Raw genomic sequence first — 21,518 nt, forward strand, 5'->3', positions numbered from 1 at the left:
ATTTTATCAAATTGGAAGGAGAGACAGACAGACGAGCAGCCGACTTTTTGCCCAGAGAGCTTACGGGAGGTGGATTCCCGGGGTCAGCCTTACCGCCGCAGGCAGCCCCCCTGCCCTGTGCGGGAGCGGCGGGTGCAGCGCCCCGGGTCCGCCCCGCCGCTGCCCCGGCCGGCGGAGGGTGCCCGGCCATGGGGCTGGGGCCGCGGGGCAGGGGCCGCCGGCCGCGGGGCTGGGGGCAGCGGGGCTGGGGCTGGGGGCAGCGGGGCTGGGGGCAGCGGGGCTGGGGCTGGGGGCAGCGGCAGCGGGGCTGGGGGCAGCGGGGGCTGGCGCCTCTGGCAGCGGGGCTAAGGGCGGCGGCAGCGGGGCAGGGGCCGCGGGGAAGCGGGGCTGGGGCCGCCGCAGCGCCACGTGACAGCCCGGCGGGGATAATAAGCCGCAGCAAAGAGCCGCGCTGGGCTTCTCCGCAGGGTCAGCCGCTGGGACCTACAGCAGCAGCAGCAGTAGGGAGAGAGAGGGAAGGAGGGCAGGAGAGAGAGAGAGAGGGAGGGAAGGTCACCACAGGTCAGCACCTATCTGACAGTTTCAACCTCTGCTCTCAGCAAGACTTATCACTCCGTGTCACCTTGGGAAAAGAAAAAAAAAACAACCAAAGAAAGTAAAAAGATACTGCTACCTACAACCCACCAGCACATAAACTAAACTTAAAACATAGTAGAAGCCACAGCAGCTAAAGCTGATCTGCGGGTAGCATGAATAGCATGAACCAGATAGAAACAAACATGCAGTACACCTACAACTATGAAGAGGATGAGTACATGACCCAAGAAGAAGAATGGGACAGGGACCTGCTCCTGGACCCAGCATGGGAGAAACAGCAAAGAAAGGTCTGGAAATAATGTGTGTCTGTGCTTCTGTGTGGAACGATGTCTTCTCTTACTGCCACACTGTATCTGGAATTGCCAGGGCTGTGCAGTAAGAGGTTCTAATTTCGTAAGAGAATATACTTAACATTTTTTTACATTATGTTACAATTATACATCACATTATATAATATATATTAGCTATGCCATATGTTGAGGATAAAGCATTAACTTTTTGGACTCTTAAGTGAAACCTGTGTAAGGCGAAACTAACTTATGAGCATCAGGAGTTTCTTTTTATATTGCACTAGAAATACCCTGTCAGTACCTCTAGATTTATATATTAGTATTTCACTAATTTTTAACTTCACATCCTGGGTCTTTTTTTCAGATAAGTGGTTCCTGAATGAATGTTGTACCTGATTGCTTTTCAAAAACAATAAATTGCAATTCTAAACAGGGAGATGAATGAGATGCTTCAAAACTGGTGTGCAAAAAAGTGTGCAATATTTCTGAGAGCAGACTGAGAAATCACTTTTGAAATTGTGATCTTGTGAGTCAGCTCTTATGAGAATTTACTCTTCATTCTGAGTGAATGATCTGACAAGGAAAATACTGCCTAGAAATGTATCCAGGCTAGATCTGGAAAACTATAATTCATGATTAAGTTCCCACATGCCAGTTTGCTGTCTGGGAAAAAATGCATCTGCAAATTCCTTGGAATATACCATTGTAGAGGAAATGGTTTGTGCCTTTTAGGTGTAAGAAAACCATCAAGTACTGCCCATACTCTTTTTCTGAACATAGGCAGAAATTATAATCCCATCAGCAGTCTTATCAATGGTTTGGTACTTCAGTAATATTTGCGATTTCTAATTTCTAACTTAAAACTGAGTTTTAAGCAGCATATGGAAAAGAGAGATGAAACATTGTAAAGGATTTGTTACTTCCTAATGTAAAAGGTGATGTTGAAGTCACAGCTGACAGATCTGGGATTAAAAGGTTATCTGCTGGTTACAAGAATGAAAAGAAAAAGGGAGGAGGGGAGGGAGAGAGGGAGAAACAGTGCTCTAGGCAATGAAGTTGAATATGCTTTTTGCTGTAGATGAACAGCTCACTTCAAAAACTGAAGTTGCCAATTTATATCTGATGACAGCCTGGCCCACTGTTACAGTCACAGCTTCTATAAAAGCTATACTATAAAAGTATAGCTATAAAAGTAAGAGCTATTGAATTGTTGGGGCCAATGGGTTTGCTTTTCTATTAAAATGAGTAGAACCGATATTTTCCTCTCAGTTTTTACTTGTAGCCTACCTTCTTCTGTGAGCTTTAGCTGGTATTATTCATTTTTGTACATGCACACCTGTTGATCCTGGATCAGCTTGTACAGGATCCTGCTGTATGAGTATTGGGGGAGCAGTTCTGGGCTAAGTTAGAAGTTCATTTTTCTTGATCTGCCAGCTCCTGCAACTCCTAACCAATTATTAAGCTGTACACATCAACACTGACATTTGTTTTAATGTGACACTCTTTAGATGGTGAACTATTATGTCTTACACTGAGAATGGAAATTATCTTGGTGCTTAAGTGCTTTAGTGATTTGAAACTGCTCAGCCATAACAGGTCGTGGTTACATCTGGTTAGGATTCAATCGTCCAGTATTTCAGAGAATTCTGTTTTTAAAATAAAGAAATAATGGACAGGTTACTAGGTAGTCAGCACTCTGATGCAGTTTTCTTACAGTGCAGATAAATGATAAAAAATGGAGTTTGAGTTCTGTAGGCTTTCTTACGTTTACAGTAAATGTCTTGACTTTAAACAGAAGAGTGGTGAGTAGTCAGTATAAGACCCCATAGCAAATTTTTTGTTTCCATTCCTCCAAACAGACGGCCCTTCAGCAGAAAGTCAGGCTTCCACACTGAGAAGTCAAAGCAGACTCTGCTTTACTTATGTAGAGTAGAGAGATTGTAGCTTTGCTACTTTATGTTGCCAATTCCCAGGGCTTAGTTTTAATATTAAACTGATACCGCAATTAAATAAAATTTAGGAGAGGGCATCCTCATTCCTTGTCTTGGAAAAGAGTGAGAGCTTTTTATTACGTGAAAAATAAGTACTGTCATGATAAAGGGCCTGATAAACTTCATAAAATGTCAAGGCTTCTATCTTTCTTTAATTGTTGCTAAGAGAGTTGCAGAAAGTGCTTTCTTTATTTCCTTAATTATTAGGAGAAGATTGCAGATACACGGGCACAGATCTTTGTTCTAACTGGCAATATGATATTGAAAAGTGATCTCAGTGGAGCCCTGGCAGTTGGCAGCATATATTTTGTATTAGACAGTCTTGGAACAAACCAAAAATAAATGCCATTGTTTCTATTGTGGGCTGTGCTCTCCAGACTTGCCATTTCAGTGATATGCCTGGTATGAGATCTGTCAACAGATGCTGGTAGCACATGATGACGTCCATAGGATTACAATGGATGTGACGCCTAATTATAACCATGGTTCATAGAGTATTATGGTCTGCTGTAATCCAGGCTCCTTGGTGGTTGCAGGTGTCAGAATAAAAATGAAGCACACTACAGGAAAGGAAGCTGAGTTGTAGCTTAGCTCTGTCTCTCTGAATGTGAGCAACAATTTAAATGTTTTACTTGGGATAACGTTTGTCCTGTGTCAAGTCAAGAAAACACAAATTATCATTTGCTGCATTAGACACTACTGGTAAAAACTTAAAAAGGATCATATGGTTGGAAATTTCAGGCAGCAACTTTAAAAAAAAGACTAAATAGTAAAAAAAATTGTATTTTGCATGGACATGCTGTCTTCAGTAGGAAATAATTAGAGAACCACAGCCTTGCTGTGTTTTGAAACATGTAGATCGGAAACTTCTGAAATCTGCTCATTTCCTCAGTACACTTCCACTGGCCACGTGTGCTTAAACAGCAGTTGAAAGATCTATGAAAGTGGTCCCTGGTTTCTTCAGTACTACACTGAAGTATAATATATACACTGAAATATAAAAGTATTGGAAATCAAAAAGTCTGGCCAGAGGGGTGGGATTCTCTTCTTCACTCTGCTTTGTAATCTTGGGCAAGGTCAGCTCGCCTCAGAAGAGGATAGCAGCGATACTTGTAACAACTGATAGAAGTGGTTGGTTTTATGGTACATCAGGCTAGTGATTAGCTGTCTTTCAGTCCCTACCCTGCTGGACGTAAAAATCATTCTCGTTCATAGTGGAAGACTTAAAACCTGATTTCTCTTTTCTCCATGATAAATTTATTTTTTAAGTTCCAAAAAAGAAGTTCAACAAACATAAAAAATCTTTTAGTTTTCACTAGCCTGTATCTCAATATAAATAAGAGGAAAGTAGAAAAATGAAGTGTCCCTGCAGCTTAGGAAACAAAGCACAATGACGCTAGCTCAAAATGCAAACGTATTGTTTGCAGTGCATTTGAACTGCCAATATCACTCAGTGAGCTGTGTGTTAAATGGTGCTCTTTATAATTTGTATTTTTTTCTATAAATAATTTATTATAGGAGTGTGCTTTTTTAAACTTTGACGTGAAATGTGGTTTGTTAGTTTTTCAAGGAAGTCTTAAGCCTTTAGGATAACGATCTGAAGGTTGTGAAACAGGTGTTATCCCTTCTTCAGGACAGTTGTATTGTACTGTAAAGCACTAAACTGGCTCCACATAATTCATATGGGTCTTCTTCAGTTATTCGGATATATCTGACACTGTTGCACTAATAGACGTAAGGAAAGAACTGGAAACATGCTCCTTGCCTTACTGATATTGTAGACAAATGGTCTTATTCTAGATTGCTGCATGGCCCTGATACGAGCACTTTGTTAGTGCAGAAGGGTTTTAATTTAAGTGTCAATGCAATTTCTGACCATTTTGATGTTTTTTTACACTGGTGTAAAATAAAAAAGAAGACTCTGAATATTTCTTTATCTTGATATTGCACTCTTTGTGAATGCAAATCTTCTTGATGACACTGAATGCTGTGCATTAGTGAGGACTTTGGAAAAGGTTCTTTAGGAAAGAAGCCGTGTCTTTCCAGTCTTCAGAAGTACATACCAGATTGCACTTTCAGTCTGACCTATAAGGCTTTATCTGCATTGCCTCCTTTGGCTGGTAATACAACTCCTATTATCCTTGCAAATAAAAAAAAAAAATCATTTGAAAGTCACGTGTATGGCAAATTGTTTGGAAGAAGCTACCAGGACTACAAATTGTGGGCAACATTCTTCTTTTTCAAGTGTTGCTGCACCTTCATTAAGTTCAGCAGATTTGAGAGGTTCATTGCAGCCTAAAAGAGAAATTGACCTTGTGTGCTGTCTGACTTCAGTGTCTATAAATAGAGTTACAGTCAGTGTCCCGAATTCACTCTGAAGTTTCTATGGTCTTCTGTTGATGGAATCGATATCAGAAATCTCTTCCTGGAAACAGTCTACTGGTGAGTGAGAAGATGGATGAAGTAGTAGAAGGAAACAGCTTCATTCTTCAACCAGGAAGAGGAGGAGAGAAATAATCAAGCCTGAATGAATGAAAAAGAGATGTAAGGCACAAGAACACTGGCAGGAGGGTCTGGGAGCCGCCAGCAAAATTCAGTACTGTAAAACCACTCCTCATGGATTTACAGGCTCTGGATTGAAATCATTGTGATGGAGAATATAGCAATATCTACAGTGTGGACAGGGCATTCCAGCCTATGTCTCACTCTTACTGAGATTATATGGAAATAATCAAAGTTGGGTGGTGTTTTGTGTTTGGGGTTTTGTTTTTTTGGTGTTGTTTTTTTTGGGGGGGGGGCTGGTGCGGGGTTGGCAGCAGTGCTTGGGTGTTTTTTTTTTTTAGACTGTGCAAAATTATTTCCTTGAATAATCAGCCTTGGAGTTAAGTAAGCTCCCATAGTGCGTAGAGATACCATCCATCTCTTGAGAGTTTTTAATGAGGTGACACTTATTACCCACGTGGAATACTAGTGGGATTGTTGAGAAGGCACAGAGATTCCCCTCTGCAACTAAGCAATATGAACAGGGTCTGGATGAGAGCCAGCAGTGAATGTAGGGGGTGTCATAGATGCAGAAGGTACACCCCTTTCTAAGAGAGTATCAGCCTTCTCGTTACTTATTCCTAGTATTTACCCATTAACAGTTGGATATTTCTTGTAAGGATGGGTGTACTGGCTTGAGTAGCTTTAGGACTAATTTCAGGAAGGGATTTGATTTGTTAGGAAGAACATCCTTCTGATTTGAAATCAGAATGTTAATCAGTGGAAAAATATTTTGCTATACTGAATCCTACACTGCAGTTCTCTGCCTCTACCTTTCATGCACAGAATTAGGATGACATAAGTGTCTTGGGAACTCTGTAGGCTGAAATAAGGATTTTCTATTGCTACCAATAGTTCAAAAAACAATTTCACCTTTTTAGACTTTTTTTTTCCTAGTATTCAGCCAATACTGTGACTGTCTTCTATAGAAGAATGTGTTGCCAAATTATATATGCCACTATAGATGCAGTGTGCCTGTGGTAGCATGAAGTTTCAGCACTCCAAGGCCAAATGCTTCTCCTCCAGATGCATCAAGAATTTTCAAACAGTGGATGCCAAAACCTCTAGTATTAAAACTCAAACATAAAACATCTCATTTCCTTTTAAATCCTGGGTGCTCTTTAAGTGACCTCCCCAGTGGTAGATTGTCCCATATAGGGTCTGACCCAGAACTTGGTATTCAATGGACAGACTTCATTATTTTCTGCCACAGCATGTCTTGATATTTCAGCGTATACCATAACTGCCCTAAATATTAGACACTGATGCAACGGACATGGAGTTGCAGTTTCTCTCATCCTAGAGATGCCATGATGGTAGAGACACTCTGTGTAGGAATATGGGTTGTGTTTATGGCTTGTTCTGTACAATTGGCCTCTTAGAGATTAGTGCTTGTTAAAATAGTAACACGTTAAATTCTTCTTGCTGATGTTGCTTGTGTGGAATGGTGCTTGAGAGGAGCATGCTGAAAGGACAGTGGAACAACCATATTTTCTTAGTGTGCTTCATATTCTGTCTTGGAAGCTGTCAGTAAGGTGTGCAGCTAAAGAGAGCACTGAATACTGTGGTGCTGGTGTATGAAGGAAAATTCACAGAAAGCTATTATGAAAATCACTTAACTAGAAATGTTTATGGAGGTAGTTTTTTCAAATGGGAAGGTTTTATTTATCAATATCAAGTGCGAGAAATCAATACATTACTCAATATTATATTTTCTATTTAAACTCAAACAGCACTTTCAATGTTGACCCATTCCAGGCTCTGTGTGCTTTTGGTAGTGTTGTCAAATGGATAATTCCTGCAGTCCTAATTCAGCTCTTAATTGCCACTCACCTCCAAATATCTGCCAGCAATGGAACTGTATAGCTATGAAAATAAATTATGTGAATCATTTCATAATGGGAAGCTAAGGCTACCTCCTACCTGTGTTCACAGATACACACCACAGCCTCCCCTGAAATTCATATAGTAAAATGTCTGCTGATCCAATTAGTAAGACAATAAGGATTGGAAGAAAGTATGGATCTAAGTGGGTTTCCATAAGCTCTAACCAAGGTGCTTAAGAGCTAGAGAAAAGCTGTGTGTTAAGCAGTGGACATTGCTATAATCTGTTGGGGGTGGGAGGTCTGCATCTTGCCATGGATCTGTAATGGGTCACTGGAGAGCTGAAGAGAGAGGCATCAAAGTTTTCTACTTGAAAGAGCACTGAGGGTCCTCAGCCCTGAGACAGCAGTAAACAGGGAATTCACACTCACACAATTTGTAGCCCTGTGCAAGCAAAAGCAGGGTTGAGGTATATCCCATAAACTAATGAATCCCAGTAAAAAAATATCATGATTACATCACCAATTTCCAAATCAAAATAAGACAGCTCTGTAAACTGAATTGTGACCACTTCTTGCCAATGGGGTAACACAGTTCAAAATCTTCCAACAAAGCCCTTCCATCCTCTTACAAGTAAGACAAAAGGAGTTTCATCATTATAATGGAAAATTTGGATACCAAATGCCTAACATAAATTTAATCACCGCTGCATAAATTCTGATCCATTTAATGATGTTTAGTTTAGGTGCTAATTTCTGTTTTGCACTGTACAATTCTACTGAATTAATTTCAGTGAGACTGAGCATTAGGATTTTCTTTAGTTGTGAATGGTGAATACTATATAGATATTGGTAGTATTTTAGAAGTTGTACTGCAGAGCCTGCTTATAGAAGGATGCATTGTATTTGTATCTGGAATGTAGGTGGACATGGTTCAGGAAGAAGCATGTCAGTGAAATAGAACTAGATGGGAATTTGTGCTGCTTAGCTTTGTCCCAAGTCAAAAGACATTCCTCCTGCATGTTATTTTATATCCATGCAAGCAAACAAATATAAAAGTGCTTACACCGTTGGCAAAGTTGAGTTGTTTTGGATGGCTTTACTGCCAAGCATAATTTCTTCTGAGCCCTAATTGTTGGGATAAACAATGTGTAACTGATGTGGTATTCCTTTACTGTGAGCAATGAAAAGTTGCTGACTCTGAATATGTCTTTCATGGATATATATTCTTTACTCTCAGCTGATACCAGAAGCAGAATGTATTCACATCAAGCATTCCATTTCCTCCTAAATTACATTTCATACCTAGTAGTTTGGAGTGATTTTCAAGTCTTCAGTGTTTGAAGAACATAATTTCATGAAATGCTGTGATAAGGATGTGTGACATTTGTTCTCATAGTACCACTGGATTTATTGGTTTTAAATATGCCTCATGGTGAGAGACTTGATATAAAAAGCTGATCATAACTATACAGGTGCTATACAATGCTCTTTTTCTACCTGATAAAACTGGTCATGTATTTAAAGATAAAAGTTAGCTCTTTCCACATCATTTAACCAGCAAACACAATGTTACGACCACCCTCTGACTGTTTCTTTACATATTCTGTAGTAGCTCTTCCTGCCGGCAGTACAAGTTACTCTTCAATACAGATCAAGAAGGATTACAGGGCAGGTGTTCCTGCTCTGCAGGAACAGAACATCTGCAGAGGTAGAGGTAGAAATCTTTGAAATGGAGTGTTCCGCTTTTAGGAAAGTGTCCCACTAGAAATGGTAGCTTGTAGAAATACACTTCAGCTGTCAGAAGGCCTGTCCAGGGTGAAGCAGAAGCTGACAGTTGTCTGGCTAATGTTTAGTTAGTTTCTATATTTGGACCTTAAATTTCTGTGTGTGCACACAGGTGAGAAAATTAGTCCTGAATTTATGTCCTAAGTGCAAGAATGGGCACTGCTGCTTCTAAGTCTGATCCCAGTTTTCCCTGTTTTTGAGTTACAAGGACGTGTCACTTTGTCCATGTCTTCATCTCCAAAACAGTGTTTGTAATACCTATGTTCTGGCTTTACAGATGAAAGTGCTAAGTGTTTACTGTACTTGATATGAATAAAATTTTCCATTTACTTCAAATGCTTCCTTCCAACTGCTCTTAACTGTCAGAATCTCCTCAACTTGAAATCTGGTGCTTGTTCTTATTTCTCTTCAAACACCTGTAAGCAAAATCCGTCCAGCTGCACATTACTTTCATAACTAGAAGAACCTAATTTAGAGCAAATGGCTTCTGCTCTGAACTGCCCCCTAGAAAAGCCTTCTCACTCCTGCTACCATAGCAGGAGTCTGCGGAAAGTGACTACCCTAGTCTAAAATTAGCATCTGTGATTATTCCTTAAGCATCTAAGGAAACACTCATATTTTTTATAGGTGTTGAACACCCAGGCATTTCCACTGACGTCAGGAGGAACTTCTGTCTATTTTGCACCTCCGAAAATCAGCCTGCTATTTTGGCACTCACAGAAAGGCTTAACCATCTAGTATTAAGTGATATATTTTTTTAAACTCTGTTTTATATTTAATCTTGGCACCAGTGTAGCTTTTTCACTGCTTGCAAGACTTAAGACATCGCACTCTTCAGTAGGAAGAAATCTGGTACCCAGCTGCACTAAATACAAATTAAAAAAAAAAAAAAAGAAAAAAAAAAAAGAAAAGAAAGAGAGTGTGTAGCTCTGGGGTATTATTTCATCTAGAGGAGTTTCTTTAGGCTATGGCAGACCTCCGTAGTCCAAGTTCATCTCCAGCTGGGCTCTGGAGTGTAGTTCCACTGTACGTTTTCTTTGGCAGAGCAGCTGACCACCTTCGACTCTTCTATCCATAGACTTCCAGTCCCCTTCATTTGTTGGTACAGTATCTTCTGCTATATACCAGGTAACTGATGAAATTTGAAGCAACCCTCCCTGCTCTTACCACTTCTTAATCCCAAGTCATTTCAGTAATGCAGTTTGCAGTGCAGCCACACAAGCAGCTATATCTGTGCATGTACATATTATGTATAATGTACTTATCATCCATCTGGCATTAATATTAAAAGACAAAACACCATACATGAGCCTGAAGTTTGCTTCATTTCCTTTTTGTCTCTGACCTTCATTTCCTTGATTTAGCCCAAATCCCAGCATGGCTCCTGTTCAGAACAGATATGCTATAAAAAAAGAACTGTGTGTTTAATTGACAAAGCAGTTTGCTTATCACAGACACTGTACTGTCTAAACCACAGGTGTTTATGCTTTCAGCAGTTACAGCCATCATTGTTATTTACCCATCTATTCTTAGTTAAGTGCTTGAGAACAGGTTACTTAGTTAAATTTCATATTCATATATAATCAGGCCATCCAAAGATCCCAAGTAATGTTTTGCTTTTTGTTCTGTTTTAAAGAAAAGCTCACTATTTTAGGAAGCTGACTGTCATTTTAAAAAATTATTTAGGACCTCTGGAATTTTTCTGAAAGTCTGCTGGCTTACGGGATACTTTAAATTAGAAAATGTTACTCTTTAGCTAATGCTTCATAAAAAAACCACATTAGAGCTTAATCAACCCAATATGTTTAAGTAGTATCTTTAACAGCAGCAGTTACCAAATTGTTTAAAAAACAGATTCTTAAAACTAACATGAAATCACAATTGAATATTTTTTTAAATCAACATTGAAAATAGTAAAGAAATTAGCACAGACAGATGATATGCTTTGTATAGTGAGAAATATTGCATTGAGGAACCTGGCTAATATGCCATAATTGGGAATTAATGCATGAGGGTTTTCTTTTTTTTCTTTTTTTTTCTTTTTTTTTTTAATAATCTTTTTTCTTCTCATAAGACTTTCAACTGAAAACTTAGTTCAGATTATAAATGAAACTGAATTCGGTGATCTTCAACTGTTCCACATAGACAACATTTACTGTGTAAATATCTTGGAGCCTGACTATTGACATACTTTTCCCATCATTTATTGGTATCAGGGACTTAAAGATGTATGTGTGGAACTGAAAAAAACCCCCAACCTCTCAGAATCTGGTTTAGCTTTCTCAGTCAGGAGACATGCTTTCCTCATTAGGGAAGTGTTTTAAAGAACGTTGATAAATTGGATAGGAACATACTTTTATTCCGCTCTGATTGACTGTATTGACCAATTTAAAATGGATTTACTTACTCACCTGGCAATGTAGTATATAATTACTGGATAAAGATAGCATGGTGAAGAAAATCAACAGAGAAAGCGAGGGAAAGACATTTAGAAATCCAGTCAACTAAATCCTGGATTAGCCTACTTTAATTAATCCTTCTATTTCCAGAGGGCATACCTTTAGTTCCTTCCATACTACAATGTGTCAATGCTTCTTTCATCTCATCCTAAATAGTATTTGGTCATTTAAATATGCATCTGCTGAAACAAAAAAATGTTAGCCAGCACTATCTGTGGTAGTTCAGAAGCTCTTGGGAAACCAGGAGAAGCACTGTAGGGTACAGCTGGTGGGAGAAGGACCCAAGACTGGAAAGGAGAATGGGAGATGAGATCTTTTGATAAGAAGGTTTGTTTGGCACTCATAGGGTAGTGGCAATGCATGTTCTTTGTTTAACATACTTGAGAGAAAGCCCCGGGCAGTATAAAGGGCACAGACTTCACCTTTAAAGCACACTTGCAGATCTGTCCCTTGCAGATCCACCACGGTATTCAAGACCCTTTTTTGCATTACCTGTACTTCATTTTTAACTCTCCACAGGAAGAAGCAAATATAACAGATATTATACTTTTGTTCCATAATAACGAAGAAGTGGCCAGTAGGAAAAGAATATAGAGGGAGAGAAAAACCAGGAAAATGGCTGGTCTCAAACCATTGCTGAAACTGTTCCCTCCAGACCTGTTGGCATTTTTACTGTGAATCCGTTTCTGAAGATGCCTTCTAGTTTGTTGATAGAAATGCTGAGCATGGGAGGTGGTGTTTCAGAATGAACTCCTTCTGAGTCATGTAGGAAAGAGTGAATTTCTTTTCACTATAACAGTTCAACTTTTCGTTGGATCTTTTGGTCCCATAACATACTAAATACTCTTTTCCTTGTGCTTCTGTTATTCAGTAGTTAGATCAAAAAAATGTGCCTTAAATATGGCTCTTTGTCTATACTATTGTTTACACTGAGACCTCCCAAATATCACTCTGCTCAAAAGTGATCCAGAGAGCACCAGAATGCCAATAGCTCACTGTTCCATTAATTGAATATGGCTTCCAAAGTATCAGGAGTTGTCTTAATTTTGGTCACCCAAGATCTGTATCTAAAAACTTAGAGAGAGGAAGAAAGAGAGGATGCATGGAAGAGAGATGTTTGGGAACATGCATCAGTACACTGGAGTTTCTAACAGAACCTATACACTTCATGCTTAAGCCTCTCTGCTTAGGTCCCTAGTGTCCTACCTGATAGGCTGGGGAGAGGTATCTTTTGGACAGCACTTTGAGATATAAATATGTATTTCTATATAAATGCAAAGATGCAGTCTTTATTGCATGACTGATGGAGTCCATTAAAGCTTTTATAAAAACGTATGTTTCTTTGCTGCACTCAACTTTGTGCAGTGTCATGGCAAATCTATTTTAATGCTCTGCCAACTGGGTGCGAACTGATTTATTAGTAGGTATGCACTGTAAAGTTCTGTGGTGTAAAGGAATCAGGAATGCTGTGTGAGATACTAGTTGCTATAGCCATACCACTTTAGGCTGCAATGTCAGAATTACTTGTTTTTTATAGTGTAAATTCAAGCTCTGCAAAGTGCAGTGTATTGGAACAGAGAATATTTGGTTAGCATGCTCTAAAATTAGGTTACTCTATTAGAGGAGAATACTGTTGTGCCATGCACATAGCTGGCAGTCCTCAGAGGTTCGGAGTGGATCCTGCACACTCCCAGTCATGCTGCGGGGGAGTGCTGTGTCTCTATCAAAAAGGCACAGGTCCTTGGGGGCGATGGTTCTGTGTTTCTGCAGATTTCAGTAGGAGACATCTTGAAGGGCAAAATTGGAAGTGTTGCACGTTAAAAGAAAAAAAATCTATCATGAACTGTTCATTGTTAAATTATTGAATGCTAGAAACAATATGGCCTATTGAAAGAGATCGACATGTCCATGAGCTCTTCCTTCAAGGGAAATACGAGAACAATATCTGAAAAGAAAGGAAAACAAAAGCCATTGGCCAAAAAAAGATGATTCAAAACTTTGCATTTCTATTATTCCTTTAGCCCTTTTTTTCCATTTGTTTTTGTTTTTAAAACTTTACTCCCATTTAAGAACTGTGTTCTGAATATGCTTGATCCACAGATACTTTTTCACCTATAATTGTTTTTGGAGGCATGTGAAATAGAAGTTCTTTCACTTGCTACAGTATTTTAATTTTGCAAAACATACCCGAGACTGTAACATACTGCAGTCATTCAATCTGAGAGATGAACAGAGCCCTTGTGAACCTGCATTTTGAACTCTCAGTCCACAGGGCGTATTTACATCTCACCTCTCCTGTGAGGTAAAGATGCGTTAAGAGGTTTTACTCTTTGAAAGGAGTTGTACAAAAAGTGGTGGAAGAGCAAGGACTCAGATGTTGAGTCTATTCACTGTCTGTCTTTTCACTCTTGTTAGAGAAAGCAATTTAATATGGGAGTTATTATAACTCAGAAATTTGTTAGTAGTTTGTGAACTTTATGTTTATTCACAGATTATATCATTTATTTACCATTCTGTAGTGCTATTTTTGTACCTTGAGCATTTTAATGCATTGCATAATGCATTCAATAAAAATTCAGAGGTATTAATTCTGTTATGACAAGGTATTAACATACCTGTTGTTTTACATAAAAGGAAAAGCGTCATCAGAAAGGTAGTGTATATCTGTAAATGATGTCAGGCATATTGTTATTGAAGTAGGATGGAAGAAGATGAAGAGGTAAGATCACTGCAACCAGCAAGGGATTGCTCCCCATTACTCCAGCTATCTAGAATTAATTATTCAGGGCTGCTGGACATTGGCATTTGGACAAAAGGTTCTCAGAGTATTGCCTGGACGCTGTTTGTGACAACCTTTTTTTCAAGGATTCATGCATATGATGTGAATGAACAAACTATATTGCAAAAATAGTCATTCATGTCCAAGAGAAAGCTGACTTGCAAAACCCTGACCTTTGTCACTGCTTAGCAAGGTGGTGACAATATTAATTAAAAGTCTCAGTTTTGCGAAGCCTTCTGAGTGGAATATTCTAACAGCTCCTACCCCCCAGCTCATGATGAAAGATAACCTTGTACTGAAGATGGACTTTTAATTTATTGGTTGGGAATGCGTGGCTGGGGGGAACCTTTCACTTTTAGGTCAATGTTTTGAACCCAGGCCAGGTGAATAAGTGACAAGGTTGCTAACGCAGGCTGTTTGGTAATGTCTATGAGGTGAGTTGTACTCTCAGTTTAGCTCCCAGGGGGACAGATGTCCCCATCACTTAAACCACCAGAAATGGCAGCTTCATTGGAGGTGCCCAAAACTGACCTTATTAGTGAGACGTAGGGACAGTGACTTTTCATCCTAGAGGTGAAAGCTGTAACAATTTCTGTATGTGAAAATGCTTTCTCAGGTTGCATCTGTGGGGTTATTCACAGTCATTGCTATTCTTAATAGTTCCCTGAGTGACTTCTTTCTCCGGACTGAAGTGGCTGGCACATAATTCACTGAGTTTAAGGAGGGAAGGGTAACCAGCATCCAACTAGATTTACAGTAGTAGGTAACTAGTTTATGCTAAACAGCTAGCTTTGATTTTTAAACATAGAATTAACTTTGGATGACTGAGAACAGATGCTGAAGATGTTGGTAACTGTTATGTGTTGCTTTCCAGCTGTTCACAGTAGGTTCTCGATTGTATTAGTTTTACAGTTATTATTTGAAAGATATTCATGGTTTTGTCAATTTTCAAATCTTTCTTGCTAATACTTCTTTATTGGGTTTTTTTTCAGGGTAGTGTTTGAGCACCACAAAAGCAATGGTGAATTTCCCCCCACAATAGTGCTGTGGGATATGGAGGGTTTATTATTCTCATTATCCTTGAATGCAGAGGTGTGACACTTAAAAGTACTCAGCTGTGGCTAATATCTACTCCCATCGTTGTTAAAGGTTTATAGTCCTGTAAGAGGAATCATGGGTCACAAAATGCTCAACATTTAGGACAATAAAAGCATTTTTTAAATTCCTGTCTTAAATGACTTAAAGGCTGTCACAAAGTTGGGGAGAAGACACAAGTGTCATGATCTCTTCTCCAGGGTCATAATACAGACCTCAGGAAGTGTATGTATTCATAGAACAGATCATAGAATCCACTATCTATTTAATTTTGTTTATGTTTAACTTTCTGTGAACACTCTTCTATTGACTTGAATCTTCTTTCCCTCAATCCCATTACATTTCTTCAACTTTGTTTCTTTATTATTCTGTCTTCACCCTTCTGCTTTCTTTTTCTCCAATATCCTTTCCTTCAATATTAAATTTCTTTTTGCTAAGGGAAATTAGGGAGTCATGAAAGCAGGAGGGGGAAATGGAGATGGTTGCAGAAAGAACACACTGACAGAAACAAAATTTACAGCTATCTGCTGCATGCCAAGTGCTTGGATTCCTAAAAAGGAGTTGTTTCTGCTGAATGACTTCTTATTTTGTACTCTTTGGCTAACATATTTACCAAAGTTTTAGAGCTTCTTGGACACAGAATCTGGAAGGAAAAAGAGTTTTCTTGCTTATTCTCCCTTTGCAAGACTGCAGTGTAGATGTCATTGAGGACGGGAGTCTTCCATGAACATCATAGAAAGTGTGACTGGAAGAACCTGGGAAAGCACTTAGTCCATTCCCCTACATTCATGCAGAAGCAAATATGCTCATGGCGTTCTTGACACATTTATCTAACTTGTGTTTGATGATGTCCAAGAAGAAGGATTGCACATTGACCCAGCCAATCTCTTCCAATACTTCACTGCTTCTAAAGTTACAAATCAATCTAAATCTCCCTCACTGTTCAAGCTCATGACTATCTATCTTAAGCTCTGTCTTCAGTGAGCACAGAGAACTGATTTATTCTTCTCTCTGTTGTGACTTCTTAAATGGTTGAGACAATTATTACTTTCTTTTCAGACTTCTCATGATTAAACCTGTCCAATGGTTCTATATTTTTCATAGATGAAATTTTCTAGAATTTTGTTCTTTTCATGGCTGTTTCATGGATTCTCTCTAACTGGTCTATATTATTCCTGAATTTTGTGCCCAAAAGAGGGGACAATATTACAGCTAATCCCTTTCTAGCACTAAGGAGACTGGAAGAAATACTTCAGATACTGATACACCATTCTTCTGCTTAGACAGTCCAGTACTGTATTTGCCTTTTATAACAGCGCAACATTTTAAAATCAGGTTAGGTTGTGATCCACTGTTATTCCCAGATTCTCTTCTTCAGTACTACTGCCTTGCCAGTAGTTCTCCATCCTATGTTTTTGCCATTATTTATTTCTGGAGTGGGGCAGTACTTCAGACTTCTTGCTAACCTGCATCCAGCCTTCTTCAAGTCATTTCACTCATTCATCAAGATTTGTTTGAACTGTAGCTCTGTCATGAAACATGCATACAGGCCCATCATTTTGCTGTCATTTTCAAATGTTATAAGCATAGACTTTATTCTGCCATCTAAATGAGTAAATAAAGTGTAGTATAGGAAACACTTGAGGCCAGATTCCTACAGAAGTATACTTCATAAGTCTTTGGACTTAATAGTGAGCCATTACTCACCATTAGTAGAATAAACTTTCTGACATGCTAAACGCTTTTTTTTTTCAAATTTTTTTCATAGGGTTTTGTGTTTAGTTTTGCTCTTGGATGAATAGCTCTCTGCTGTTGCAACCAGCTTAGTTATGTGACATAAAAGAGATCTGTTTCTGCAGAGTCCTGGTGGGGGGACCTTCAAAATACTCTAGTTTAGCTAGTGGAATTAGGACGAATGGCTAGAGTTTAGACAGGCAAAATCATGAGAGGTGGACATGCATGTACCTAAATGCAGGCTTAGAAAGGCAGTATAACACAAGTTTTTGCTTGCTTGTCCTTGGAAGTTTAAATTTTTAAATATAAGATTGGATTCTGCGCAGCTTGATGCTACTTGCCTAGGGAAGTTTCCCACTTCTGCATAAATAAAATATGCCAAACCTTTTATCACCCGTAAGAGTGTGTTTCTCTTTTAAAAATAAATTTATTATTAAATTTACCACATGTAAATTTACCACAGACCACTCTGGTCTGCTTAGTGATAGGAATGTGTTAAAACATATTCAGAATTAAAAGAACACACCAGAAGTAGACAGTAGGGTGATGGGCTTTTTTCCTGACAGTTCCTTTGTCTTTCTAGAATCTTCACCCTAACAAACTGAATAGGTTGTAGTTGTATTGTAGAAATGGGTAAAGATATCTTGAGTTTTTATAATACAAGGTAAACCCATGCCCATTCTTTTACTAAAGATTTTAATTTCATTCTCTTTTATTTCTGTGTTATTTTTCTGAGCAGGGTTCTCTTGTTTGAGTGATTCTTGAAAATCCAGAAAAGGAGAGTAGATTTGTCCTACAGATCCTGTACACTTTTTAGTCTCAAATGGAATTTTAAACATTGCATGTTTTTCTAAAATATCAATGTTTCAGATTGAAAACAAGTTTAAAATAGGCAGAATTATTTTAAACTGATAAAAATACATAAGCAGACAATCCTATGGGACTGCATGTATTTTGAGAAGTCACGTATGTGGATCATACAGATGCTTGCTGCTGTAAAACTTTCATAAATGGGTAATGAACAGTAATAAAAAAGGAAGGAGCTTCCTTCAGGGAACAGAGCTGTTGTAGCATCATACCAAAGGTCCATCAGAGTCCTGAGCAGTGTGAAGACTTACCTATATTTTCGTGCTTAAGACTGATGCTTCTCGCTCACGTGTATAGATGGGCTTAGATGCCTGAAAACTTCTCTTTTCCAACTATATCAGGTGATCCAATAAAGATATTATCGGCCTGCTCCTAATAGACCTTGAAATATTTGAATTGTGTTAGCCCCTCCAAAGACCTTGTGAAACATCTTATCTTCCTTCCTTTCCTTCGTGTTCTTCCCTTAAGAAAAAAAAAGGCTGAGAAGAGGACAGTGCATGCAGTGAGCCATGCTGAATTTCCCATACATCTTGCTGCCTCCTGATTTTTTCTTCCATTTTAGATGAATGGGAAGACATAACCTTTCTCTGGTTTCTCCTCAGAAAGAAAGAGCTAATGTCATTCACTTTGTAACAAAAGGCTCAAACATTTTCCGGACATTTCTTGGGGTTCAGCCTTGCCAAATTATTCTTGAAGCGATAGTTACAGGCTCTGATTTGTTGGTGGGTTTTTGTTTTTGTTTTTTTAGTTGTTGTTGTTAATAGTGAATCCTGTAAAACAGACATGCAATCATTCAGTGCTGGGAGGGAGTTGCATGTTTTACAGGAAACCTTAGACTCACATGGCATTAGGCCACCTGCTCTGTAAGGACTGAGGTCTCCCCAGGCTCTTCCATGCAAGCGAAATGCAGAATGCTAGCAAGATGTGCAATGTTCTGGGTGGTGAACGCACCCCTTTGACAATGTCTCCTGTGAATGGTAACATTAAGGAACTGGGGTGAAGTTCCCTTAGCTACTAGAGCAGTACGCTAGCATATCATCTTTGACACCATCTGTTGAGCTATATAGATGGATGTGCTGGAGCAGGGAGGGCTCTCCCCAACTTTGGATTTGGGGACCTTGTGATGGAGCTTCTAACCTCCTTTGTGAGATGATTCTATGCTATCCTTTCTGTTGTTCCCAGGAATTTGACTTGACATACTGCCTGTGATTTGCGGGTTTCCTTTTAATGGCCTTTTGGAACATACTCAACATTTCCCCAACCTTAGCCTTCATTGCATCCGTCACTGTACTTTCTCTGTGCTTCATTTGAGCTGTTGCTGTGCTCTTGTGTGTTTAGTGTTAAAATCCCACTTTGCCTACCAAGGGATCTGGCATAATCAAGCTGTACTGGTGATCCACCGCTCCTGTTAGAGATACTCTAGTTATTTTACTAACGTGTACCAATTCATTTAGGCTTCTATTGCAAGGGGAAATAAGAGCAAGGGGAAAGTAATAATAATTCAAACCAACAAGTAAGATGTAAGGTTTGATTTATTTTTAATTCCTAAAACTATACTCATGCATCTAATATACTAAAAGCGCAGCTGATCTAGATGTTCTAGGAGCATCTGAAAGATGTCATGTGTAGTCATTGGTTCACATCAAGCTAGTTTATAAAGTCTGAGCAATTTTCTTTTGTGTTTCACCTTCATGTCCCTTCTTTTGGGAGCAGAATTAAATAGTTAAGAGAATGAGGGTCAACGCAGACTGTATCCCCAGCCCAGAGAAAAGCCCTGATTCTGCAGGCAGAACACTGTGTGGACACAGGAGCTAGGAGATCACGTTGCAGGTTCACAACTTATATTTTAAAATTTCGATAACTGACAGATGGGAAATTCTTCAAGAGGAAGCCTCGGTCTGGCCTAGTGAGAATGTTCTGGCAGAGCTCCTTCTGTAACACCCTTGCCATGTGCTCAGAGCCCAGTAATGTCCTGTATAACTACAGAGTGAATCACTGCATCCCATTTAGCCTTGAAGTAATGAAGACCCTCAGCTAGCACAAGCAGAGAGGAAAAATACTTTAGAAGAAGCACTATAAAGCAGAGTTTTAACAAACAACTCTATCAGACTGAGATAATTAAGGATAACATATGTATGTAAATAAATGTATTGATTGTTTATACTTGAAGTTAATTTTCTTCAGGTATGTTCTCCTGCTTGGGTATTAGAATTTAAGGTCCAGTTAAAATGAGTTGTGATTCTGCTTTACTTAATAGACACAGGAAATACTAAATTTTCTATTCATGCAATATGTTTTGTAACTCATAGGTTAAAATCGGATTTTATCTATATTGTCTTATGTATATGTTACAGAAAGGCTAGAAACTCAAAACCCAAATGATTCATGTGGCCCAGTAGCCTTTCTGGTAGGGGTACAGACAAGCAGTCACATGCCTTTTGAAATCAGTATTGTTTTTTAAAACTTGTAAATATAGTTGACAGAAGTTGATTTGAGTTGGAGACAGTGAAAGGCAGTGTCAACTTTTGTTGTGAGAAATACATACTAAATAGAATATGAGTCTCCAGTCCTTTATTGGGCTTGACCCACTTCCCAATTTCAAGTCTGAGCACAAATAAATAAATCTTCCTGAACTTGTGGAGTAGCTCTCCTGTACCTGTCCCCATGTGAGTTATGCTGCTGTTTTGCTGATGTACATTTTGGACTCACTGTGGGTGCCAAACTAGAAATTTACCCTGTATCTTCAGCAGGTGGAACAAGTCTTGTGACCCACTGATGAATAACGGTATTGGAGAGGATGGTACCTGGTGCTTTCTCAGTTCTCTGTATCCCCATTATCATATACATGTATGAAGCTTGTTATTATAGCATCTTGTTTTCTGGCTTTGAAACACTATCAAAAGCAATTTATCATTACACTTCCATAACAAGAACATGTGAGCTTTCTCAGGAGTTTGGGAAAAACTGAGCTCTCAGAGATACCACTTTTTGCATCCAAGCATGTCCTTCATTGCGGATGTGTAAAAATACTTGCACAGAGCAGGCATACTCTTATTTTTCGGCATTAACTTCAGTTGATTGATAATTGGTTTTCTTTTTTCTGCCCCTTGGTTGCAATTCCACTTATCAAGGGCTTGCAAAATTAAGTGACCTGAATAAATTACCAGGTAAGGCTTTGTTTTCCCCCAGGTACACACTTTGTCCTCACAGATCTATCAATCCAAATTACAGAGAATATGCTATTGGCAGTCTTCACAGTAAGGCTAAGTGGGCACAGAACATCAGCTGTGCTCCCTTTTCTGGAGTTAGCTTTTCCAGAATAGACCTGTGACAGCAGGAGGCAATTAACAGTGCATTAAGAGAACACTGACCTGTGAGACTGCAAACTGTTTGGCTTCCTGCCCTGCATCCCCTCTTCTGTGGTCTCTCATCTAAGAATGTCAGCAAAGTTTCTTTTGTAGTAACAACACTGGAAAGGAGAAATGTTATTTATTTATTTATTAAATTTGCAGAGCCACCTATTGTAAAAAAATGCTAAAAAGAAATGTCTTGCT

At 39.0% G+C, this 21,518-nt stretch overlaps 1 protein-coding gene across 7 annotated transcripts in view; it reads left to right on the plus strand.

The window, feature by feature from the left end:
• The first annotated feature begins 467 nt into the window (after positions 1-467).
• Positions 468-21,518, plus strand: part of ACTN2 (actinin alpha 2) — a 69,785-nt gene continuing 48,734 nt past the window's right edge. For all 7 annotated transcript variants that reach the window (XM_056344447.1, XM_056344442.1, XM_056344445.1 and 4 more), the window contains exon 1: positions 468-884. In XM_056344447.1, the coding sequence (XP_056200422.1) occupies positions 750-884 (135 nt within the window). In that variant the 5' untranslated portion in view covers positions 468-749. The remainder of the gene's footprint in view (positions 885-21,518) is intronic.

Source organism: Falco biarmicus, chromosome 6 (genome assembly GCF_023638135.1).
Source record: "Falco biarmicus isolate bFalBia1 chromosome 6, bFalBia1.pri, whole genome shotgun sequence".
Lineage (NCBI taxonomy): Eukaryota > Metazoa > Chordata > Aves > Falconiformes > Falconidae > Falco > Falco biarmicus.